The sequence below is a fragment of the Taudactylus pleione genome, unplaced genomic scaffold (genome assembly GCF_031769625.1).
Source record: "Taudactylus pleione unplaced genomic scaffold, aTauple2 ptg000146l, whole genome shotgun sequence".
Taxonomy (NCBI): domain Eukaryota; kingdom Metazoa; phylum Chordata; class Amphibia; order Anura; family Myobatrachidae; genus Taudactylus; species Taudactylus pleione.
In genome coordinates this window covers 5867873-5895680 of record NW_028284548.1, presented here as the reverse complement: position 1 = coordinate 5895680, position 27808 = coordinate 5867873, and the positions used below count along the sequence as shown (strand labels likewise).

Here is a 27808-nt window from a genome sequence, read left to right as displayed (position 1 = left end):
TGATTTAGGTGCAATCTTACTAGCAGCAATATCCTTGCCTGTGAAGCCCTTTTTGTGCAAAGCAATGATGACTGCACGTGTTTCCTTGCAGGTAACCAAGGTTAACAGAGGAAGAACAATTATTTCAAGCTCCACCCTCCTTTTAAAGCTTCAAGTCTGTTATTCTAACTCAATCAGCATAACATAGTGATCTCCAACCTTGTCCTCATCAACATGCTCACCTGTGTTAACGAGAGAATCACTTACATGTCAGCTGGTCCCTTTGTGGCAGGGCTGAAATGCAGTGGAAATGTTGTTTTTGGATTAAGTTCATTGGCATGGCAAAAAGGGACTTTGCAATTAATTGCAATTCATCTGATCACTCTTCATGACATTCTGGAGTGTATTCAAATTGCCATCATAAAAACTAAAGCAGAAGACTTTGTGAAAACTAATACTTGTGTCATTCTCAAAACTTTTGGCCATAGCTGTAGTCTAGTTTAAGCTTATAAGGCTTTACAAAGTGGCAGATGTCATAGAATAAAATACCACCAAATCATTGTATTAAAGTAACAACAGTAGTTGGAGGAAGACTAAAAGAAAAACAGAAAACCAATTTTAACACTAAACCAAGAAACAATAAAAAAATTAGAAGGAGATAAAAATGCAATAGTCATCAAGAAGTCTTTACTTAAGGGATTCTTTAGTTCCATTTTGAATGCAATGGAAGTTTATGGAATTTATTTTTAATGTATATATACTTTACCCATAAGTTCTTTCAGACACAAGTTCACACAGAGAAATAGTTAGAATTTTTTTTTTCTCTGAAAACGTAACAAATCTTGTGGTATAAAAAGCAATTACAGATCACAATGATGCCGATGGAGGATTACGTTTAAATATGAACAGAAACATTAAGGGCCTATTCCAAGCAGCATATTTGCCATTGCTGCATTAGTTTATCTAGATGCAAGATTATGGTCCTCATTCAATACAAAATTGTGCTATTGGAAATAATTAAAGGTTTCAAAAGTTTAAGGTGATTTAAATAAACTAGTGTAATTGAACAAACGTTTATATTATGTACAAGAAAAGGGACTCTCCTCCAATTTGTTACAGTAGTATTATTGTGCTGTACCTATACATTTTGGCTCTATACTCTCCCATTTCCCGATCTTCCTAGTCACTGTAGATACTTGGATAGTGCTGCACTAGTCGGTGTAGAAAACATCCGAGTAATAGGGGAAGTCAAATGTCTTAACTTGAAATCTTATTTATATACATATAATATTTTATGTACAAGATATTTTTCTAAGTTTTACATATGCTGAAATGAGATGACATAATAATGTGTTTTATTTATTGTACCACTATACAATTAAGAAATGCTATACTTGGTCACTGTATTAAAAGCCAAATGACTGTCTACATATAGTGTTCAGCTCACACACTTTGCCGTATATATTAGAGGCAGTCCAAGCAAGGGATTTGCAAAAATAAAAAACCTAAAAGTTGTTCATAATTAAGCATTCTTGGTCGCACAAATCTTTAGTTTCAGTAATGTCTTTACAGTATATGTCACTATGCTGCTGAATGCGGTTTTACTAGTAAAAATGTTTAAAAATACATACTATTTATGAATATTAAAGAGATGGTCAACATCCTATGACTCTACCAAACTTACTTTACAGAAACCATAATTTCATATTGCAATTTACAGGTGCTAGTTTCAGCAAGAAAAGCAATAGTCATCTGATAAGCTTATTGTGAGTCTCAAAAAAAATTAAACAAAAACAAAGATTTACTAAGGAGTGAAAAAAAATAAAAAAAACTACATATAATGTAAACAAAAACCAATGTTCCCTATGTAGCTTGTTATTATACAGCTAGGAATAAATCTAAATGACCAAGCAACCTTTAATTATGGTATAGACCAGGAATGACAGCTGGCCTTGTTGCCAAATTCTTTATGGAATTCATTCCTACAATGAAATTTAGAAATGCAAAGAATTATGGTTTTAAATACAATTAAATAACCCCACAACCATGAAAACAAGCTTGAATCTGCTATTTTTATATTAAAGAAACATTAACTATTAAGACATGTTCCCATACTGCTGGCTATTGCAGCACATTAAATGTTATCCTTTACTATCGCTCACTTGAAATTCCCGAAATCCCTCTGCCAAGTAATGCCTCACAGGGTGCTTCTGTCAGTGAACAGGTTAATGTCACACGTTGTAGGTGGGAAGGGGAAAAAAAATAAAAAAATAAAATAACACGCAGAACGTCCCCTGGAGGAGCCAACCGCGACTAGTATATTTTCATGCATCTCCTGCTTTGACAGATGAAAAATGTCAACTGTCCTGTTTTTATTTTGAAGCTTTATGCACTATTCATCTGCTTCATTAGTGTATCTTCCCGACTTCTCTCTGACAGCTGCTCTCTCCCTCTATCTGCCCCCTCCCTCCTCTCCACCTCATCCCCCCCTTTTATTTCTCCTCTCGGCAGCTGAATTTTTCAGGCTAATTTGATCTTGCACACTGAGCCGATCCTGGGGAATGATTGACTTGCTCTCCTGACCTCGCGGCCTGATTAGTATTCCTGGGGTGTCTTGGAAGGACAGGATCCCACTGTCTTTAAGGCTGGTGGCAGTCTTTCTCCCTCTCTTTTGCTTTCTCTCCCCATGCTGTGTTGAAAAGCCACCAACTTACAACCTTGTCAAGAATCCACTTGCTGTGCTTAACAATAAGACAAAGGGAAAAAATAGCATGTAATACCTATTTTGGCATGTAAAGGTCTGTGTATTAAGCGACTCTTCTTCATAGTAATTGAGCTGATCTTGTTTGCATATCAATTAAAAACAAAGAATGACTAGGCCTAATTTAACTGCACAGAAATCACTTTGCAATTTCTTCGACATTTTGATCCTCATTAATTCCATCTTTGCATGAAGAATAAAAACGGATTTCTTATATTTTAAAGGTGTATCATCATTTGCTTAAGTGCAAGGTGCAATTTTGGAAATTGTGACCCAGCTTGTACATTGGAAATTATGCATTATTAAATTAGAAATAAAAAGATCAGATAGTACTAGAATGTTGTAATCTAAGCAAAACAATAACCTAAACTGCGCTGAAGTCTTCATGCAAGAACGGGCAATTAGTGAAGATTAAAGTAAGCCTAAAAGCTGAGGCACTCCAATACACAGGTCAATTAGAGAACAATTGGGAAGTTACAGTGCATCCGGAAAGTATTCATAATGCTTCACTTTTTCTACATTTTGTCATGTTAAAGCCTTATTTCAAAATGGAATAAATTCATTTTTGTCCTCAAAATTCTACACACAATACCCCATAATGACAACGTGTAAAAAGTTTTTTTTTACGATTTTTGCAAATTTAATAATAATAAAAAATAAAAAAAACCCTAAGAAATCACATGTACACAAGTATTCACAACCATTGCTCACTTACTTTGTTGATGCACCTTTGGCAGCAATTACAGCCTAAAGTCTTTTTGAATATGAGCTTGGCACATCTATCTTTTTGCAGCACCTCTCAAGCTCCATCAGGTTGATTTGAAGCGTCGGTGCACAGCCATTTTCAGATGTCTCCAGAGATGTACAATTGGATTCAAGTCTGGGCTCTGGTTGGGACACTCAAGGTCATTCAGAGTTGTCCTGAAGCCACTCCTTTGATATCTTGACTGTGTGCTTAGGGTCATTGTCCTGCTGAAAGATGAACCGTCACCCCAGTCTGAGGTCAAGAGCGCTCTGGAGCAGGTTTTCATCCAGGATGTCTCTGTACATTGCTGCATTCATCTTTCCCTCTATCCTGATTAGTCTCCCAGTTTCTGCCGCTGAAAAACATCCCCACAGCATGATGCTGCCACCACCATGCTTCACTATAGGGATGGTATTGGCCTGGTAATGAGCGGTGCCTGGTGTCCTCCAAAACATAATGCCTGGCATTCACGCCAAAGAGTTCAATCTTTGTTTCTCATGGTCTGAGAGTCCTTCAGGTGCATTTTGGCAAACTCCAGGCGGGCTTCCATGTGCTTTTTACTAAGGAGTGGCTTCTGTCTGGCCACTCTACCATACAGGCCTGTTTGGTGGATTGCTGCAGAGATGGTTGTCCTTCTGGAAGGTTCTCCTTCTCTCCATAGAGGAATGCTGTAGCTCTGACAGAGTGACCATCGGGTTCTTGTTCACCACCCTGACTTTGGCCCTTCTTCCACGATCACTCAGTTTAGACGGCCGGCCAACTCTAGGAAGAGTCCTGGTGGTTCTGAACTTCTTCCATTTATGGATGATGCAAACCACTGTGCTTATTGGGACCTTCAGAGCAGCAGATATTTATCTGTACCCTTCTCCAGATTTGTGCCTTGAGACAATCCTGTCTCGGAGGTCTACAGACAATTCCTTGGACTTCATGCTTGGTTTGTGCCCTGACATGCACTGTCAAGTGTGGGACCTTATATAGACAGGTGTATGCCTTTCAAAATCATGTCCAATCAACTGAATTTACCACAGGTGGACTCCATTAACCTGTAGGAACATCTCAAGGATGATCAGTGGAAACAGGATGCACGTGAGCTCAATTTTTAACTTCATGGCAAAGGCGTGAATACTTATGTTCATGTGATTTCTTAGTGGGTTTTTTTTTTTATTATTAAATTTGCAAAAATCTCAAAAGAACTTTTTACACATTGTCATTATGGGGTATGGTGTGTAGAATTATGAGGACAAAAATGAATTTATTCCATTTTGGAATAAGGCTGTAACATAACAAAATGTGGAAAAAGTGAAGCATTGTGACTACTTTTCGGATGCACTGTAAATATTACCACCTTGTAGATGCAAGCACTTTTTAAAGAGACCAGTAATACACAGATAGATAGATATGTATATCTATGTGTACTGTATATATATATATATATATATATATATATATATATATATATATCGCAGGTATGTCTAACAGGTGCTCTAGGGCCAGACACCGCCCTCCGATGCTTCCAACCATCACAATAGCTCTACAAACTGTACTGAGCAGTATTCTTCAATGGGATCCAGAATGCGAGAGTGTGCACACAGTATACAATGGGCAATAAGAGACTAATATCTAATTTGCAGATGAAGAAGAAAAGGACTAATGTAGTGATGCTGAGAATTTGGAACTTATAGGGAAGATTTGTGAGTAGTGTTTGGAACATTTTACAACAGATGTTAATTCTTATATGTTAACCGTCCAATGTGTTGGGATAGATTTGTGAGTACAGGTATCAAGCGGATATCATGAGAATTTGGTGGTGAAAGAAGTCATACTAAAAAGTTGAAGATTCATATGTGAACTATATTTAATTGTTGCTAGACTTAATTTGCCTTGGCTTTAAGTACACTCATACTTGCTTATGATCCAAGTCTATCTACAATGAACGGTTTAACATTGTTGAATCACAATAAAAAAAATGTATATGGCAGATTATGTGGCAGGCGTATCAAAGCATCATGACAATTGAGAAACACTGATTAAATGGAACCCCCCCCAAACTGATATTAAAAGTTAGATTGGTTTTGAGAATTTCATAGACACTACAAAAAAAGTTGCTGTGTTCTTCAGATGCTTACGCCATTTTGTAGGAAAACTATGCCCTGTTTAAACATTTGGAGACAAATGTTCAAACTGCATCACCTCTGACTTCATCCAGAAAGCTGCCCATTACAGATAAATGGCAGCAAAGCATGCCAACATTGTTGCCAGTCGTGCCCGATTCAACTGGGAACATCACAAAGAGGTACAATTGTATATAGTCAGAGGTATACAATGACTCTGGGTCATTAATACCCCTTTTACACCGGAGCTAAAACCCGGGTTTTTGAAGGGTTAACCCGGGCAGCTCCCTGGTGTAAAAGGGCAGAGAGTTGGATCGCCGGGTCGAGTGACCCGGCAATCCAACCCAGGTAACTAGCAGGGTTTAACACGGGCTTAGCCCGTGAAACCCTGCTATGGGAACAGCGCACTCCGGGTCACGATGACCTGGAGTGCGCTGCTAGCCGGCCGATTGGTCCGGCTTCAGTGGCGCTTGGAGATGACGTCATCTCCAAGCGTCCACTTTCACTCCGCAAAAGCCGGGTCTATGCAGACCCGACTCTGGTGTGAGCGGCGCTGACTCGGGAATATCCCGAGTCAGCGCCGGCAAAATTCCGGGTCTGATCCGGATAGGAACTTTGTTCCAACTCCGGGTCAGACCCGGAATTTAGGTGGAAAAGGGGTATAAGTGATTAAAGAGAACATTTTTGGACATTCTCTGTGCTTTTATTGAAAAACACACTTAATTGGATGATTGAGGTTAGTAAATATGCAAGACATTTCCCAAATATTTAACACAGTCTTTTAATAATTTATGCACACACCTTTGATGTGCTACTGATATAGGATGAGTATTTAAAAAAAACCCTGCTATTCAGAAAAAATGGCTGCTTTTCATTAATGTCATATATGCAACATTAATCACCAGCATTTTCTCTGTCATTCATAATTTGGGAATAGACAAATTATTTAGCATGTTAATTATACTTAGTAATATAATTAGAATAATTTAGGCATGATGCTCAAAATCATGTAAACACCCCTTAGCTGGAAGGCACATACATTATGAAAGATAAGACAGCATACATGTATATATCATATAAAACCAACTCATTAATCAGGGGTGGCTTAAAAGAGGAGGGGGCTGAGTGCGGTCCCCACATCTCTCATGGTGCAGTTGTGAGTAGTCGTCTACTGCGTATGAGCAGGTCTCCCCGGGAACAAACCCCTGCAATGCTCTTTAATAGTATTTACTACAAGACCCACAGCCATGTTGCTGTAACTTTTGCTTTAATTTACATCAGTTCATGTACCATAAGGTTTTTTTCCTAGTCCCTCTGATCTTCTCTATTTATACTACTTCTCTTGCAAAACTAATAAGATTCCTTGTGCTTCAGTATCATCTCAATGTGGATGATACCAGGGATCACAGTTTTCTAAACTGAGCGGGTCCTGTAAGACACGCTTTGTCATGTGTAGCACTGCAGCATCCAATCACCACTAGCGGCTTCTCAACCAATCGCCGCCGACACATTCTCCTAACTACTGCTCCCAGAATCCCCGTTGCTTGCAGCTCCCCCTCCCTCTGTGTCCGCGTTCTGCAGAGTGCTGTCCGCTCCTCTCAGAGTTTCAGTTAAACAGAATCTGCCACTCTTCCTCCTATGCCCCCGTCTCACTCAGCCATACTCCGGTCTCTCTCCCACACACACTGCTCCCGCCGTAGCCCCTCTACTTTCACTGTGCCTCAGTGGGGATCTCGGACCCAAGGAAGGAGGAAGGGTGTCTGTGGGGATGTCGGACCCAGGCGGGGAAATTGTTGGCTGTGGGTGGGAGAGGTGTCGGCCGCAGTGCAGAACACTTCAGAACTGTTGGTGCTGCAGAAACAGGTGAAGACGGTGCTGGTGGAGAGGAGCCACCTGAAAGGTGAGGACTCCTGTCCCTGGTGTTACTTACTCACTGGCCGGCTGTGTGGCCCTTCCCCTACAATTATTACTGGCCGACTATGCGCGCCCCCCTCCCCCCTACTAATCCTGAATATGTAACTGTGCATGCCTTCACTATTCCCAACTGTGTAGCTGTATTTCCCATTTACCCTGACTGCTAACTGTGTGCAACCCCCACCTTATCCCCAGCACTGCCTGTCCCTAAACTCCTCCTTACCCCCAGCACTGCCTGTCCCTAACCTCCTCCTTACCCACAGGCACTGCCTGTCCATAACCTCCTCCTTAGCCCCAATAGTGCCCCAGCTATCTACTCTTGTACCCTCCCTACACCCAGCAATCCCTAACCTCCTCCTTGCCACCAGTACTGCCCCGGCTATCTACACTTGCCCCCTCCCTACACCCAGTGCTGCCTGTCCCTAACCTCCTGCTTACCCCCAGCATTGCCTGTCCCTAACCTTCTTGCCACCAGTATTGCCCCAGCTATCTACACTTGCCCCCTCCCTACACCCAGCACTGCCTGTCCCTAACCTCCTCCTTGCCCCAGCTGCTATCTATCCTTACCCCTTCCCTACCCTTAGTATTACCTGCCCCTAACCTCTTCCTTACCACAGTACTGACCCAGCTGCAATTTACCCTTGTCCTTACTACCCCTGCCACTACCTGCCCCTAGCAATGTCACAACTATGGTCTGCACTTATCCCTTCCTGCCCCAGCTCTGCCCATCCTAACTCCTTATCTAGCTCTACCACAACTTATCCATGCCTTTACCCCCAAGCTCTACCCCTACTGCTGATTGTCCTTAACCCCCTCTATCCCAACTAACTTCCCCCCAGCTTTGTCCAAACTGCTGCCTGCCCTCACCCCCCCCCCCTAATATGTAATGGGACCAAAAAACAGTGGAGTAGGACCCCAATTTTTTAAAGTGAGGGGTCCCTGGGACCCACAATTTTTTTTGCTCACGATTTCCCTTGAACTCCCCCGGAAACTCCCCGACAAATTATATATTGCATAAACGGTCCAATCTTACAAACGATCTGACCTTAATCTTGTTAACGAGATTGGCAGATCTTTGCTTGCTGTAGTCAATATCTGAAGATGACCCATGGGGACGAGCATCGCTATCGTGAGTTGATACTCATGATTTGGACATATTTTGCACAAAATCAGGCAAATCGTGCAAAATATCGTCTAGTGTGTATGCACCTTTACTACGTATATGTTGGCCCAAGTTACTGAAGGTAATTTCATTATTTCACCTCGGCATTTCAAACTCATTTTTCACAAATGGAGTGAATCATTTTTACACCAGGCAACAGAGGTACCAACCCGACAATAAACCCTCTGCCTAGGTGTCTTCCCTGACTCAGAAATGTCATTTATTCCCCACATCTGTATCCAAATTCTGTTGCATCAAAGAGACAATTCACTAAACCTATGTATCTCACAAGAGACGATGCATACATTGTATTTTATGAACTCATTACTGTATCTAAACTATTGCATCTGTATTCTACGTGGTCTTCCCTTGACCAGACTTTCACTCCTACAATCTATATTGAACGCAGCTGCTAAACTAATTCCCCCCAAAAAAATATTGTCTCCTGTTACACCACCAGCCCCTTAGGTTATAGCTCCCCAATGTCGCCACTTTTGGTAAGATAGTACTGATTTTGGATGTACAGAAGAGTCCTCATACACTTCTGTTCTTGTTGCGCCAAATAGTACACCAGGTTCTAGGTGACTCAGCAGCACCAAGTGACTTTCCACTTAATATGTGCATCTTATTTGCACAAACAAAACTACTGGAAGCAACAACGTTGTTTAGCTAGTGTACACAGACCACTATGATATTTATACATCTGTGTGCAACTGTCTGAATCTGTGCAAAAAGGACTCCGATGTGAATAGCTGCAGCTTTCTTCACATCAAGTACTGCTGTGCTTAATCTGCGACTTTGTACATGTGTAAAGCCAATTCTGTGATTTTAAAGTCACAGCCTATACTGTGAGCGGCTTTACTCCGATTCTGTGTTGCGTATAAGAGGCAATACTTAAAAGAAAAATACTGTACACTACTGATCTCTGCGCCTCAGTTGCTCTGGGAGTCTTGAACCATACGGCGTATAGACGCTAGGTGTGCGAGGATACATCTGTATTCCAACGCCTGGAACAGAAAAAAAACGCTATGCCCTATATGATGTGGTCATGTGCTATACCAATGTGCATTCTCCCTATGTTGAGAGGCAGACTTCAAACTTCATAACCATACATCCCTCCACCTGTCTTAAAATCTCCCCATTCAACACCTGCCTATAAACTGATCAATCTGCACTTCTCACCCACACTTATGACTTTCCTTTATCCACAGTTACAGGACTTTGGGTGTTTCATCCACTCTGACATTTCCTCCATGGTACAAAAATAATTTCCTCTAGACTCCAAACTTTAAAGCATTCCCTCAAAACCCACCTCTTTACGAAAGCATTTATCAAATTTCCTGGCAACCCTGTTATCCTCCTTAGGCTATTCTTTTTCTATACTCAATCTACTGTCTGCCAAATCAACCTTCATGAAGCAAACTCCAGTTTCACTAGATTTAAGCATTTTAGCAGTGCCCTCTTTGTTAAGAACGTTTTTTGTTTTATTGTAGTATATGACCCCAACTGGCGACTGCTGGGAAATATCCAGGCACTACATAAATATTAATAAAAACATTTGTGAAAGCTACTATAAGCATTTCCATCCATAGCAAGCTACATTATATAAATTTGCTATATTTAGTTGTCATTTAACCCTTTTGCTGCTGAGGGTTTTCTTAGTCCAGTGGCCATTTTTCAATGTTTGAGCTCATCACATTCCATCATCAATATCACTGGTTTTGCTATATAATGCTAACCATGTGTAGGCATAATATTGCACCCCAACAAGACCTGCCTTTTTTAAATATACCAGGAAACCTACCACATTAAATGAAGGGCTCCTTTCTTTATTTGATACAATATGGGAGAAATTTGGGCATTAGAGCCAACCCATGTATGGATTTTATTTTGTGTGATCACCAGGCAATAACTTATAACCGGGCACATTGTTTGAAAAAGGAAATTCCCCTCTTTCAAACAAGGGTGCCTCATGTGTGTTTGGGACGGTATTGAGCAGATAGGTCACATTGTGCCCTCCACCGCCTTGGGTAAAACTATTCTTTTCTGTAGCGCTGGGTGATATTGTCTGATCACAAGAGAATAGCTGCTGAAGAGCCACATCATTTGAAAGAGGAGATGTACTGTATTGTAAGAAATCTATTTACCCTCATGCAGCAGCATACTTTTCCCTTATTTTTCTTTATCACTGAAATTGGCTATACAGGTTGAGTCTCCCATATCCAAATATTCAGAAATACGGAATATTCGGAAATACGGAATTATTTTGGCATGACAGATAATGAAACCTTTGATTTTTGATGGTTCAGTGTACACAAACTGTCAAAGGCACAAATTATTAAATATATTGTATACAATTACCTTCAGGCTGTGTGTATAAGGTGTATATAACACATAAATGCATTCTCTGTGTATATTTGGGTCCCATTCCCAAGATATTTCATTATGTTATGCAATTATTCCAAAATATGAAATATTCCGTTATCCAAAATAACCCTGGTTCCAAGCATTTTGGATATAGGAGACTCGACCTGTATAATAGAAATACATTTAACTTGCTTATTCTGGTACAAAAAAGATATCGCACTGTCTTTGTTTCTCTGCTCTTTGTACCTAGGTATTACTGCCTCAGTACAGGTGACTACCCTGTACAAGATAGCAGCAGCTTTGTGTACATCTATTTACATATTTTGTTTATGTATTGTTGGATTAGAAACTTTCCAACTAAATGAATTTCTTTTTATTGAATTTATTTTACAGAGCCACAGAGCTACTTTCTGTTTTTTTTCTAATTTAGTGCGACTTCTAGCCCCTACACCAATCCTTTACATTCAATTTGTTTCTTTTTACAAATGTGATAAATCGGCGCTCATGCACTTGCTGGCATCACTTCCTTATCCTTACCCAACAATCGTATGGACCACAATGCAATCTGTCCCGTCTATCACTGTGGCAGACAAGTGGGATTCTGCCTACAAAGCCTTTGGTTACATGCGGAGTATGAGACTCACTATTTGCAAATACAAATCCCTCAGTTACAGAATATAGAATTCTACTGCAGAACACTAAAGAGAGCATTATGGACATACAGTATTTAGTAGCGTAGGCTGATCCATTTTTGGAATGTAGTTACTTTGCCGGCGTTCAGGATGCCGACCGTCAATATCCCGACACCCTGAATCCCGAACCATGTCTAAAGACCGGCACCCGAATCTAAACATGGTATGAGATGCTGACGTCTAAATACCGATGGGGGGTTAGGGTTAGGCACTAAGGGGGGAGGGTTAGGTTTAGGCACTAACGGGGAGGGTTAGTGTACTTACGGAGCCCACGTCGGCATGATGACTCTCAGGATGCCATTGTCGGTCTTTTGACCGGCGGCATCCTGACCACCGGCATGCTGTATCACACCCCTATTTTTGACATTTCTGTCCAGTAGTTAAAGCTTTTAAAGATAACCAGTTCAATTATTTCATATATTATTCAGCTGAATACTACACAGCATTTGATATCTCTTAATGTATACAAGTAGTGACTTTACTTGCTAATGGCAGGGGTTCCCAACCACGGTCCTCAAGGCACACCAACAGTCCACAGGTGACTTAATTAGTACCTTGGTATTTGTGATTTAACCACCTGTGTTCAAGCATGGATATCACTAAAACCAGGACTGTTGGTGTGCCTTGAGGACAGAGGTTGGGAATCACTGCTACATGGAGTGTTCAGAGTTAAAGTGAAACAAGACCATGGTACAGTGGAAACAATTTTTCTGTGAAATAGTGAAAATTATAGTAAATATGGTACTATGATATTGAAGCAGTAAAAACAATTAAAAGTCAATGGTTATATAATTACAGTTCTTCAACTTGGAGATCAATTTCCTCAAAATTGAATCTCATGGACTTGTTTCACTTTAAACCCTTCATATATGCTTAAATACTTTTAAAGACATAAATGCTAGAGACAATCAAAAACAATAAGTCAAGTAAGCTGCAAATAACAAAATAGGCAGCATCACAAAGGCTATGCTCACCTGTATGCCACCAGGGATTGCAAATCCACGCTATAGAGTGTATTTTACCCACAAATGAGGACCGGTGACCCACTTTTTCAAAATGGGAGGGTCCCGGCGACGCTCACCACTGTCGGCCAGTCCCATGACTTCTGGTTAGATGATTGATGTATCCGCTGGCCCAGCTGCAGGGAGAACAAGAATGGGGTGGAGCCAGCTGCAGCTCATACATGAGGACTGGTGTGGACTGCCCCGGCGCATGAACTGTCACTGCGGCCCGGCCCCACAGAGTGAAGACTGCAGTCTGTCCCCCGGAGTGAAGACTGCGGCCCGCCCCCCGAAGTGAAGACTGTGGCCTGGCCCCTGGCCAGGCAAGACACTGCGCATGTGTTTGCACTCCCTGGGACAGGTGAGTGTATAGCGGGTAGCACCGCGGTAGTGTGGCAGCGGATGGAGGCTGGTTAGGTGCAGTGGGGATTTGGCTACAATGCGCAGCATTGGCAGTGCTACTAATATTTCAAACAGGGTCTGTGGGTGCTGAAGGTAATGTCATTCGCTGATGCCCCTCCTGCTGTTTGGAGGCGGAGATCAGGCTCACATGGAGGAGCAGAAGCCAGCAGCAGGCTGGACAGGGGTGTAGAGTGACAATAGTGCTGTGAATGAGGATGGAGAGTACTGCAGCGAGCCTGGCCCCAGCAGTCCCCAGGCTTTCTGCCTCTAATCCATGCCTCCCCTCCACATCTAATACCCAGTGGCACCCAGCCCTTTCTCCTGTCCCTGCTTACTCCTGTGGTCCCTAGCTCCACCTCCTCCTGTACGTTGGCTCCCTCCACATTTAATACCTGGCATCCAGCCCCTTTTCCTGTCCCTGCTTACACCGCCTGTCCCCAGCTCCCCTCCACCCATAATCTCTGACTCCCTGATTCTTCCTGTTCCTGGCTCCCCACCTCCTACACCTGTCCTCAGCTCCCCTCCACCTATAATCTGACTCCCCGATTCTTCCTGTTTCTGGCTCCCCACCTCCTACGCCCTGTTCCTGGCTCCCCACCTCCTACGCCCTGTTCCTGGCTCCCCACCTCCTACGCCCTGTCCCAGGCTCCCCACCTCCTACGCACTGTCCCAGGCTCCCCACTTCCTACGCCCTGTCTCAGGCTCTACACCTCCTACGCCCTGTCCCAGGCTCCCCACCTCCTACGCCCTGTCCCAGGCTCCCCACCTCCTATGCCCTGTCCCAGGCTCCCCACCTCCTACGCCCTGTTCCAGGCTCCCCACCTCCTATGCCCTGTTCCAGGCTCCCCACCTCCAACGCCCTGTTCCAGTTCCAGGCTGTTCCAGGCTCCCCTCCTCCTACTCCTGTCCCCAACTCCACCTCCCACACATCAAGAAGACGAGGGGCCATAAGGACCTGCAGCATAAGTGCAGCTGCTCCCATCCAGCTCACACAGAAAAAAAAATACAGAACAGTGCACAGCTAGAAACAGAGAATTCTTTGAGCATTTTTGTTCAAAGGTAAGAGTAGAAAATCTTTTTTTGTATATTTTTAAAATGCATTTAAATTTTATTGGTTTGTGGTTTTTCATAAAATGATGCAGAAATTACAGTATCTGCATAATTTTATGTATCATTGCTATGTAAGAACAGTCTAATGCAGAACATTTCACAGAAATCTCCTGCAGAAGACTTACTAACACAGCAGATTGCAGTCCCCATTATTGTCAATGGGTACTGAAGTCTGACATCTATGTTCAAAACTTAGGGGTATGTGGGGAAGTGTGGTGGCATGTGGGGTGGTCTAAGGGGCATGTGGGGGAGCTCTAAAGCATAAATTATAATGGGATCCAGAAATGGTCAGGTAGGACCCCATTTTTTTAACATGGCGGGTCACTGGGGCCCACATATTTTGTCGTTCAGCGCGATCACTGTGCCACTGTCACATATTAAATTACTGCATTTTTATTCCATTCCCATCCATAATGTTAAAAAGTCATTATTTATATACTGGGGTCATAGGGATTTTATTGCAACAGTTGAAAGAATATGTTTTCTTATGTAAATTGTCTCTGTACAAATGTGTGATTATGAGTCAAAACCTTGTAGTATCAGTTTTGTTTTGGCCCAGAAAACACTATTGCATCAGAAATGTTATGGAGCATACACACGGTCAGATTTGTCAGATGAACGATTGAACGATCTGAACGATTTGACCAACAATTTGAACGATTTGAACTATGAACGATTTTTGACTGCATTAAAAAGAATGGAATCGTCCAAATCTGACTGCAAACACATCAGATGTCAGATATCTGACCATCGGGAACGCGCATCGTTCAGACATGTCAGATTTTCCTTCAGATATGAACAATTGAACGATTTTATAAATCGTTATCGTAACAGATCTGAAGGAAAATCTGACCGTGTGTATGCACCATTAGACCTTTGGTACAGACAGTTTGTTTGACCTTAACAAATTAAGATGTAGCAATTAAATACTCCACAGGATTGACTAATGTCTACAATTTCTGCTGCTGTAGTACAGATCATCACTGGTACATTAATTACTATTTTTTTTTTACAAAAGCAACATTTTGCATTAAAAAAAGGAAAAAAAAAATCTCAAATGAAATAAGCAATCGTACAAAACAATCAGCATTGCTTGGGAGGCCGAATGAAAAATAGGTCTCAACATAAAATAGAGAAAGGCATAATATGCATATTGAAGACATAAAAATCCCATATAACGCTTAGCCCTAAAACAGTGTTACCAGACATACATACATTATCTATGAGAAGCACAGGACTGCACAAAGTAACTTCTATTAATGGTGGGAATAGAACGAGTATAACACATGACCCACAGAAATTAATGGATAATGGGCCTGATTCAGACCCACTCGCAAGCGGCTGTCCGCTCGCAAGTGGGTCGATGTTGTGCACTGCGCATGCGCACGACGGCGGGAGCGCTGTCGTGCGCATGCGCCAGACGCGACGAGCGAAGGACTTTCCTTCGCTCGTTGTGTCTGATCAAAGGGGGCGTGCTGTCGATGTTGATTGACAGCACGCCCCCTTTGGTGGGCGTGCCTCCCTGACGGGGGCGTTCCCAAGGGAACGCCTACCGTCAGAAGCCGGCCCACTGACATCACTAGTGATGTCAGTGGGAGTGATTTTGGCTCTGATAGAGCCAAAATCACTCCGGGCCTTGCGGTTGAAAAACTCAACCGCAGGCTCCGGCTCGCAGTGGCGATGGTCGCGATGGTCAAGACCATCGCGGCCATCAAACTGCACGCTCGTATAGGCTGTGGGTGGTGACCCACAGCTATACGAGCGTCCAGGAGGACGCTCCATAATTATGGAGGGCGGCCCTCATTCAGAGCGTGCGCTCTGCTCAGAGCGTACGGCTCTGAATGAGGGCCTATGATCAGACAATATATTTTTGAATGAAGAACATGCTTTAAAAAAATAAGAGGAAAAAAACCCTAGTATTTAGGCTTTGCTTTAAAACATAAAAAAATAAAAATAGAAAAAAACAGCGTGTGCATAATGGATACAAATAAATACAGAAAACATTGTGCTGTGAGTAAATCTTCAATTCAATATCAAACCTTGGTGACACCACCAGCATTTAATTAGTTGTCATGGGGTCTATGTACTAAGCCAGAGATAAAATGGACGGAGATATAGTACCAACCAATCAGCTCCGGTCACTTTACTGATTTTTAACGGTGTTTGAAAAGTGACAGTTAGGAGCTGATTGGTTGGTACTTTATCTCCGTCGACTAATGCTCTACAAGGCTTTGTACATCTACCCCTATGTCAGAGTCAGCTGTAAAACAAAAAACAGCACTGCATGCAAGCCTATTTCTCCCAGTTACCTCATAAAGTAGACATCCTAAAGACCAAATATCAGACTTGAAGTTGTATCCGTTTTCATGTATCCTCTCTGGTGACATATAATAAGGGGTACCCACTGAAAACAAGAATTAAACTCATTCAGGAACACATTTTCTTTTCAACTTATTTTTTTGTATTTAAATTAACAAGATTACACCTTTAGCCTCTGACATAATGACTGTAATGCATTGTAACCGAGGTGCCAAACATGCCTATGTTGTTGATCTAACACAACAGTCATACTTTATCAATCGTGATTATTGCCACTGTGCATTTTACTTCATCTTGTACCACTAGGATACAATGTGCAATCATATTACTGTACAACAAATATTATCTAGAAGGCAATCGTGGCTTTTTGCTCCCTATATATATATATATATATATATATAGAGTGACCTTAAAAATCTTAAAATAACAAAATTGTAATTAGTGTATGGTAAAAAGACATCCTACAGGACTTTTTCTATTCTCCACCTCATACATAGCACATTCTATGTAAAAGCACACAATGTAAAGACTGTACTAAATGGGAAATGCATAAAAAATATGTTATAATCTTTTATTTACAATGCACCACAAATTGTCTGTAGCGCCGTACACATAAAATTACAATTAAACACACAATACTACAAGGTATTCAACAGACAAATCAAAGCAAACAATGAGATTTTGTATACAACGGAATGAAATTATAATAGCAGCATTCAAGTACCCCGGGGTGGCAGACAGAAAGGAGCAGAGCCATTGGCTAGGAGTTGGGGGCGCACTGAAATCCTTAAAAGTGTCTACATCATCATTTTTATATATATATATATATATATATATATATATATATATACACACACACACATATATATATATATATATATATATATATTTTGTATAGCTAAATATGTGTGGTGTTAACAGGCAGAGGAAATCAGTAAAAGAACCCTATTGAATTGTCAGAGTTTTACTTTGGCTGTGCATTGGAATTGGAGTAAATGCCATTATGTTTTACCTGATGTTTTATTTCCTAATATAACTATAATTAAATATTACATATAATTATAACAGTTGGTGTTGCAATTTGTCACATCTATTTTATAGACCTATCTATGGGCACAGGATCATTGTCATACTGACACAGGAGAGGGGACCTTGACCCAAGCAGTTACCACAAAGTTGGAAACAAATAATTCTTTAGGACAGTTGTTCCCAATTAGTCCTCAAGTGCCTCAAACAGGTCATGTTTTCTGGATTTCTTTACTCATGCACATGAGTTAACTTAATTTGCTGGGTCAGTAATTATTTCACCTGCTTCCACATGCAGAAATCCTCAAATCGTGATCTGCTGGGAAAACCTGAGGACTGAGGTTGAGAACCACTGCTATAGAATGACATTGCATGCTGTAGCATTAAGATTTCCCTTCACTGGCATTAAGGGGTCCAGGCCACAAAACATGCTCTAGACTATTATTCCTCCTCCTTCAAAGTTTACAGCAAGCATTGAGGCCAGGATTGTTCTCCTGGCATCCATCAAAACCAAATTAGTTTGTCAGACTACCTTATGGTAGCCCAATGGCGTTGTGCTTTACACCTCTCCAGCTAACGTCTGACATTGAGTATTATGTGCAGCAGCAGCACGAACAGGGAAACCCAACCGGCAAAGCTCTAGGTGAACTGTTCTTGTTTTGAGTGTTGCAACAGTAGACAGTCAATTTTTTACATATGACAATCTTTAGAACTGGGTGGCCCCATTCTGTGAGCTTGTGTGACCTGTTGCAGTACGGCTCAGCTGTTAGATGTCCCTAGCCATCGCCACTTAACAATAACAATACTTACAATCGGGGGATCTCTAGATGGGCATAAATTTGACAAACTTATTTGCTTGAAAAAACGGAATCTTATGACAGTGCCACGTTGAAAGTCAATAAGATCTTCATTCCGATCTACCTAGTACTGATGTTTTACTCCGGAGATTACATGGCTATATATTTGTGTACTAAAAAAATGAGAGATGTGAACAGACCCCTGTGTTTTGGTTCTAACTCATCGTGTTTTGGCAAAACCACCTTGAATTGTTTTGGTTCAATTTCACTTTTGGTTTTCTTTAAAAATTTATAAAAACAGCTAAAATCATGTAACTTGGACCAGTTTATTGTCCTATAGTATCAATAACATTAATTTCAATTTTGACCACCGCGCAGCACCTGAAATCACAAGGAAGGGACTTAAATGCAATGCAGAACACATGAGATCTGGTTTTAGATAAGACTTCTGATCTTGGCGAGAAGGTCCAGAGATTGGAGTCAGTTCTACTCGGAACCCCAAAGTGATCCGAGCTGGGACTCGGTCCAACTCGGAACCACAAAGTTCGGTAGTGTTCAGTTTTCAGCAAAACCCGAACTGCTCATCTCTACAAAAAAATATCCTTAAACTATCAAGACTATATTGTGCTATTAGGCCAACAACACCATAAGTATTGTTGATTAGTCTTCAAGCTAATTCACTAATACAATGCTACTTCTTCCCTAATATTTTTTATGCTATTATGAGGCTACTTTTAGGAAAATATCTGTGTGAATTTTGTGCAATTGAAAATCCTATTTCCTTGCATATTTCATATAGACAACAGGCATGTTTTAAGAATACTTGCATATTACGAATAGCCCATAACATGACGCACCACTGTATCTAATACTGTGGCTTGAGACAAAGGGGCCTTTTGCGTGATTTTAACAAAGCTTAGTAATGACACATCTGTAATAATACTCTTATTCCTTCTCCATGGCAACATAAGCTAATGTGCTTGCACCAAGCAGTTGATTTACTCCTGATTAGTTACAGCCTTTAGTTCTTTTCTGCAGAATTCTGCTTCTGTTGAGGCTGTTACGTAAATTAATGTTTTATAATGGTGTGTAGAGAGTTACATCCTGCCGCACTGCATAGTCCTTCTGTTGTGACATGCACTCTCTCACCCTATGAAGTGGGCATTTCTCGCTTCATAGCTTACTTACCTTTTTGCTCTGCATGAACTCACTCTCTAAGCCTCTGTGCCAAGGATTTAAGTTTTGTAATCTGCACTGGTTCTGTCCAAATAAACTTAAGAGTCTCTGCAATTTGTCCATGGCACCTCTCAGCAAAAAGTTTCCCATCGAGATACTCAGCACAATTGATTAAAGTAAAAAAAAAAAACCATGCTCAGGTGTAGTTACGTGGTGGTGATGGACATTTGATTTTAATTTATCCATGTCACTTCTGGTTGGTAGCCACCAGCATTAGTTTTGTCTATATCAATGAGAAGGTAAGAAATTAATGTTTTGGGGAGAAGTAGAAATGATGGGAGCAGATGAAAGTAAAAGCAAGGGGAACAGATGGGAAAGGTGAACAATGGGGTGGACAAGGAGAGGCACACATGGGTAAACCGAGAGACAAAAGAACACACAGAGAACACGGTACACACACATAATGGAGACACAGAAACTAATACAAAGATGGTAACAGACACACAGGAGGGTGGGCAGGGGAGCAGAGGGGACCCTACTTACATACTTCTTTCTGACGGGACTCGAGGGTGAAGGAAGCAGAGAGGAGGAGGAGAAGGAGAGGGGAAGTTCAGGAAGGCTGGAGCTGCACATCTAGCAGTGAAGACTGTATAAATAAATGTGTGCTGCCCCTCTAAGGCCAAAAATGACAAATACTCCAGCCCAAATCACTTGATATGGGACCAGACCGTGTAACCCTGTGAGTGCACTGCGTTGCCCCTGGCTGCCACTGCACAGAGTTTGGGAACCAATGCTGTAAGGGCTCTAAGCAGATCCAAAGTATACAAGGCTTCTTCCTTAAAATTCTGTATCCCTTTCCATAATTGTTTTATAAAAATACTGATGATGTATTGCTTAAATTAGTCAGATACCTTATTGGATTATTGGTTTCTCTTCTCTACTATTGTATTTGCAATATCTCATTGTTTTGTATTTTATGTTTGTGTACATTGTAATGCATCAAATTATTTAAAAAAAATATTGATGATGAAAAATAATTATTAGGTTTTGAAGAAAAGGAGGGAAAGAAAAGCTCCTGATTGATACAACATTTTAAAATAATTTTAGGCAAAAATTGGGGGTTGGTTCTTAGGACCACCTTATCCTAAACACTGTTCATATAAAATACTCCTGGCACCGACTCTCCAATCATCAGATGTAACGGCTACAATGGCGAGAACTCAGAGTAACCCTTCTTAGGGAGCTTCATGAAAAGTTTTGAAGGTTTTTTTCTGACAAGACTCCAATGACTAGATATAAATCCCATGAAATGACAGCGGAGGTCTGATGCACTGCCTGCCTGTATTAACCAAGCTATGAATTTATCCACTGCTTGTAACTAATCCAAAAAGAAACCTAATGCTGTGACTTGGACAATTAAAACATAGGTATGGGCCAGTACTTTCTCTAATTCATTCTGTAGAAATTACAGAATCAGTACCCTCTGCTGCTCATGTATTATTGCCCCTTTGAAGGTACTGGTTTAAAGATTTCTTCCAACGGGATGTAGTCAGGATGCCGGTGGCCAGAATGCCGCCCGCCAGAATCCCGACATTGAAAGCCCGGCATGGGACTAAAAATAGGCGTCAAAATACAGACGCCTATCATTAGCCCCACGGCAAAATCCCGACGCCCTGCATACCAAACGTAGGTAAGCCGGGCATCGGCAGCGGTTAGTCGTGGGGGGAAGGGTTAGGCACCCCCCGGGAGGGTTAGACTAGGGGTAGGGGGGGGTTAGGCACCACCAGGGGGGGGAGGTTAGGGCTAGGCACCCGCAGGAGGGGTAAGTTTAGGGTGCAGGAAGGGGAGGTTAGGCACCACGGGAGGGACTTCGGGTTAGGCACCACCCCCGGAGTGTTAGGGTTAGACAACCCCAAGGGAGGGTTAGGGAGGAGAGAGGGGAGCGTTAACTATAATTACCAGCTGGCATCAGGATTTTCTGCTGTCGGGCTTCAAGTGTCGGGATGTGAACTGGCGGCTTTTAGGCAGTTGGTATTTCATACCCAACTGTTTACCCCTGCTATAGCATGCAGACTTATTGTGTTTCCAGGATTTTATTAGTGTAATAAATCGGTCCGAGAAAAAACCCCCCAAAAACAACAACTTTTCTCTCTAGGCTCAACTTATCAGAAGGAGAGTTATCATCCTGTGATCTTGTTAGTTAAACCAAAAGTTTTGCAGCATACTACAAATGAAGCACTTTTTTTTCATTGTTACATATGTATTATTATTGGTGCTTTTAAATTGCTTCAATATCAACAATCAGAACAAGTAATTCGGCACCTGCCACTTACACAACATAAAACTGTGCTAAATAACCTTTGCAAAATTGAAAAAAAATGTAAATCATGCGGTCATTAGTACTTTAAGGAAACAAACTGCACATTGTGTTTCTCACAACTGAAATTTCCTGCAATACATTTTGCTGCCACCACATGGAACATTAACAAAATCATACTACATGTCAAATTAATGAAATATATGTATATAGTGTGAATCAAATTATTATGATCAAAACCACATATGCTGTTAAACATTTGACAGTATTTTTCTTAGTCAAATGCTGGTCACACTAAGCCTATTTTAGGCAATTGGCCTCATATTGCATGTTAGAATAGACAATGTATGATAATAATCAAACAGATCTTTATTGGCCATATTATAAAATTAGGGAGATGACTGTAGATCACCACTATTGCCTGTGTGAGCTATTAGCACCCTTAGAGAACCCAGATGCTAGATTTAAAGGAATTTGGCTGCCATGCGTGTGTCCATATTGGACATTAGTTCTGTTGGCCTTGCTTGTGCCAAGTGGAAATAACTGTTGACGTGTGTCTAGGTTAATTCTAGTATAAACTATTACAGTATATCTGGCATGCTGGGATATGCAGTCCCACAACAGGTGGACAGCCACTCTTTGTTCAACCAATATCCAGTAAATTTGTAAGGGGTTAATGTAGCTCATTATGGTTAGTTCTAGTTCTCTCAATAGCAAGATCAGGTCATATTCTATACTCGAGCCCAGCATACTCTCCCACTGATCAGCTGGTAAAGCATGCTGGCATTTGAAGTTTCACAACAGCTGGAGAGTCACAGGTTGGCCAGTCCAGCTCTAGTCTATAAGCAAGACCATTATTGTGGTCAATACTGGAGGGATTTAGAACACGTACCATAGTAACAAACAATTTTCAATAACCAGCCTCAGCAGTAGTTAGCTATGGTGATTACCACTAGGCTAAGGATAGCAGCAGCATGAGGTCTGCCACTGTAAAGATAACTAGCAAAAAAATGTATCTACTTATCCATGAAACAAAAAACTTGCATTGCTGTGCTCTTAGGACCTGATTCAGACCCAGTTGCAAGGATGCGTTCGCTCATAGCTGCCGATGGTTCGCACTGTGTGCATGCATCGCACTGCGCATGCATGAACTAGTCCGAGCGATCGCAACGTGATGTCTAAAGACGCCCCACCAGAATGAGTGACAGGAGAAGCCAGTTGTGGGTGGTGACCGGGTTGGTCTATGAAAACGGGGGAGTGGAGGTGCGAAAGCAGGCGTGTCTGAGCGTCTTAAGGCTGTTTTAGAGGCGTGCATAATTAAGACGGAGCATCATAGTACACGTCACCTGGCTGGATTTTACACTAAAGTGCTCGCAGTGCTTGTGGTAGGGTATGGTCAACCTCAAACGCTGCGATAGCATCAGATGTACCGATGGTTGCATACACTTCCTGGAGATGACGTGCGCAAGTGGGTGTCTTAAGACAGGCTAGTGGGTGTCAGCATACACAAAGCGATCGCACGCCAAGACATAGTGGCCATGCTTATGCCTTGCCGTACGATCGCCTGCCTTGCCGTCACTTAGCCGAATTTGCATACTCAGCGAACGAGCGTACGCATCTAGCGACCGGGTCTGAATCGAGCCCTTAGTCATTTGCAGTATATCATTGAAAAGCTCTTTCAAACCCCTCATGGAGACGCAAAGGAACAAGCATAAAGTGGTGAGAGGGAGCATTTGGAGAGGCCATCTTGCAGTCCAGTTCTGGGATGGTTTCAATAAAAAAAAGGGAGAAAACAAGTACTCCTGCTATAGTGAAACCCAGTGCAGGGCTGGTGTTTCTAGGGTTGCTTAGATTCTTGCTCCTTAGATGAAAAAAGCGGGGACTGATTTTCATTGTAGCAGGAGGAGTGGAAATACGACGATGCCTACCATTGGAGATGCTGAATTCTGCTGTTTCGTTTTTATTTTAGTTTGTTTAGTTTTTTTTCCTAACTTATCCACAACAGCACAACCCCAATGTACTTGCATTTGTCTTACTGAAACAGAGACATTCAGAGAGACATTCTGTAGAACAAGGAGAAATAAAATATAACTAGTCTGATTACTGCGGTCACATTTTGAGATTATATAAAAAGGTTTCTTTTTATGAAGCACTTGTAATTCTTTTATTGTAATGCTGGTAAAATGTTCTTCCTCCGTAGGCTAGTCTCAAGAAGTTTTTTCTCCTCTTTAAATTTTAACAACGTAGCCATAAAATACATAATCAGTGGTCATTGTGGCAGCGGGTTCTTTTAATGTCAGTGGCAGGGTCAAAGGTCATCATAACAGGAAACTCTTGAAAGCTACGTGAAATTAATAGTGTGTGCCCCGACGCAGGTTAATAAGGCTTTCCGGAGGGGGCTGTGGGTTTCACAGCTGACACAGGGCATCAAATGGGGCAGTAAAACACCAGCTCAGTACCTATGGCTCTCAGGACGGCTTACCTAAAGAATGTGCAGCTGTGGTTTTTGAGCTGAAGAAGCGTCCCAAACCTAAATCCCCCAGCTTCACCACGCCTGTGGCTGTTATAAACACATTGGCTGGCTTAATATCTAGAGGACAAAAAAATGAAAAAGGGTGAGATATGGAAGGCAATGAAGGAATCTGCAGGAAAAAGTGCACTTGATGACATAAAAAATAACATGTTTCAACCAAAGCACTGCTCACAGGAAACTGCTAAGACACAAATCTTGTGTATGTGTATTTATACAGATGTGTCCTCATACTCCTAGTGTCTATGGCATATATGGCGCAAGACGCCCAGCGTGACAGGCACTCCGAGAGGAGAAGCGTACCATATGAAAAGGAGTGAATATTTGGTGCTACTGATGCCACACTGTAAATGACATGTGTATATATTGTAAACACAATATATTATATATATATATATATATACACACACAAATTTTTATTACACTGCAGAGGGTGCGGCACTCCAGGCATAAGACGAAGTTTTTACTAAACTTTTTTTTTTTCATTATACACATATAGTAAATATAGCCATGTTGTTAAAATGGTATACTGAAGTAAAATTACAAGTATTTCATAAGTGTTGACCCTTCTTTATCAAGACCTCTGCAATTCACCCTGGCATGCTGTCAATCATCTTCTTGACCACATACTGACTGATGGCTGCCCATTCTTACCTAATCAATGTTTGCAGTTTGTCAGAATTTGTGGGTTTTTGTTTGTCCACCCGCCTCTTGAGGATTGACCACAAGTTCTCAATGAGATTAAGGTCTGAGAAGTTTCCTGGCCATGGACTCAAAATTTTGATGTTTTGTTCCCCGAGCCACATAGTTATCACTTTTGCCTTATGGCAAGGTGCTCCATCATGCTGGAAAAGGCATTGTTCATCACCAAACTGTTCTTGGATGGTTGAGAGAAGTTGCTCTTGGAGGATGTTTTGGTACCATTCTTTATTCATGGCTGTGTTCTTAGGCAAAATTGTGAGTGAGCCCACTCCCTTGGCTGAGAAGCAACCCCACACATGAATGGTCTCAGGAAGCTTTACTGTTTGCATGACACTGGACTGATCCTTTCCTTCTCCGGACAAGCGTTTTTCCGGATGCCCCAAACAATTTGAAAAGAGATTCATCAGAGAAAATAACTTTACCCTAGTCCACAGCAGTCCAATCCCTTTACCTTATGCAGAATATCAGTCTTTCCTTGATGTTTTTCCTGGAGAGAAGTGGCTTCTTTGCTGCCCTTCTTGACACCAGGCCATCCACCAAAAGTATTCATCCTGTGTCATGCCAACAGTAATGCATCCTGAGACCAAGATTTTAGTCCTGGCGACTAATTTTTACAAGCCAGGTACTTCTAATAAAGCTAATCATTAAAAAGAAAAAAAATAAATAAACACTCCCCTGCAGGTGGTTACAGGCATGGGCGTTTCATTATGTGCCTGTCATATGCAGAGCAGCATGTTCCCGCCGCATTCAATCAGCGTGGCTCTGCCTCCTCTATTCTGCCCACGGAAAGTGTAAAGCGGAGATGGAGACCATGCACAGATTTACATCGGAAGCCGCGGGGACCTAGGTGTGAGGCTCCGACAGCTCGCTCCATAGCCTCCTGCCCTCCGCTATGCTGCTGCCTGCATGCACCCAAGGCTCTGCAGTCTCGACAGCACCAGAGTTGCCATGCCCTGCAACCACAATGGAGGCGATGAGGGAGACTCAGTTCTGGATGAAGAGCAGCGCCAGAGGGAGAGGCAGAGACTTCTACTATGTCATGAAGGATGTGGATTGTATAGTCCAGATGGGGCAACCAGGTGGCTTGCTGCTGCTGGAGACAAGTTAAGCGGCCAGGGGTGGTGTGGGGACCGGGGGGGGGGGGGGAGGCATCCAGGAGAGCTGCAGGGAGAAGCAGGAGGCAAGCATGAGCCTGTTGGGAGAGCCGCTGTCTTATAACAGCAGCCAGTGCAAGAGGCTGCAAAACTAACTGTACAATGTGCTGGACAGATACCGGGGCTGGGCTTTCATTTACAACGTATTCATGTGAGTAAATATAATCACTTTCTGAGCTATTATGGATGCAGATGTACCCCTGACTGATGTGCTATACAGTTATAATGTAATTTTATGAGCTGAGCTGCACCTGGCCAAATGCACAATCACCTGGGATATAAGAAGAATTGACAAATATTAGAGGTTATTAGCATGGCTCTCATATTAAGTATTTGCCCATTTACAACATGTGTGCTGTAATAGTTTTTTTTTCCTCAAATGTGTGCACTGATTAGAAGGTTTGCCCTCGAAGGCTGCTTAGTGACCTGTGATCATCACACTGTGGACTAGGGTCCCTGTGTGCAAGTATGAGCTAGTTGCGGTAGCCTCTACTAGTGTGCCTCTGCCCCAACCCTTCCCAAGTGTGCCTTGATCCCACTCCCCAAGTGTGCCTCTGCCACCATCCCACCCTAAGTGTTCCTCTGATCGCCCCTCCCAAGTATACTTCTTTTTTACCTCTTACCAAAATTACATGTCTCATCCTATGTACTTATAATACTCATTATCCCACATGTGGCATAATATGAATTTGGGCCCTACTTTATGGGATAATATGAATTTGGGCCCTACTTTATGGGATAACATGAATTTGGGCCCTACTTTATGGAATAATATGAATTTGGGTCCTACTTTTTGGGATAATATGTATTTGGGCCCTACTGTGTATCTTATTTTGATATAGGAGTAGGAATGGGCATGTAGCAGAATCTGATGACCATTGAAGAGGCATGTGTGGTGGTCTGATGGCATGTGGGGGTGTGAAGGGGCATTGATGGGGCATGTGTGGTGGTCTATACAAGTTTTCATATATTTTGGACACAAGCGATGATTTGGCTCCTAAACTTTTAAGCTGGCTCCTAGATTTTACAGAAATTTGTCAAGCCCTGCATTAGACGGCTTTCTGAACGTTCTGACCAAAACCTGCTGGTTTTGGTCGGATCGTTCAAAGTCGTCTAATGGATAGGCCCCTTTACGATCTACTGTGTTAATATAAGACTAATTGGGAGCAGACCACTTTTGTTTCAGGTGTCCACCGTGCAGTGTGCAGCACAATCAATCACAGGACGATTAAAGCATGCACTGCATTCTGCCCTATCTAGCTGTGCACATACGTATTTTTAGGCATGTGGAGGTGGTCTCAGTGGCATAAAAGGTAGTCTAAGCGGCACATGGGGGCCATTGTGCGGGAAAGTGGCAGGATCAAATGTCATGGGATTAGTTATGTGAGGGTACTGTGATGCCCTTTTGGTAGGTCACACGTACAATCCTTGAAGTCTTAGGAGGAAGTGCATGTTGCATTTACCATCACATTCTTTCCAATCAACACAGTTATAAGTGAATATTTATTCTTCATTTACATGTGACCATTCTCTGTTGGGACCA

General features: G+C 42.0%; 1 protein-coding gene across 2 annotated transcripts in view; it reads right to left on the bottom strand.

Annotated features, from left to right (window-relative positions):
• The window catches only part of NEK7 (NIMA related kinase 7), a 174107-nt gene that overhangs the window by 9038 nt on the left and 137261 nt on the right, over nt 1-27808 (bottom strand). For both annotated transcript variants that reach the window (XM_088474075.1, XM_088474076.1), the window contains 2 exons: nt 24362-24469; nt 16554-16648 (listed from right to left, as the gene is read on the bottom strand). In XM_088474075.1, the coding sequence (XP_088330201.1) occupies nt 16554-16648; nt 24362-24469 (203 nt within the window). The remainder of the gene's footprint in view (nt 1-16553; nt 16649-24361; nt 24470-27808) is intronic.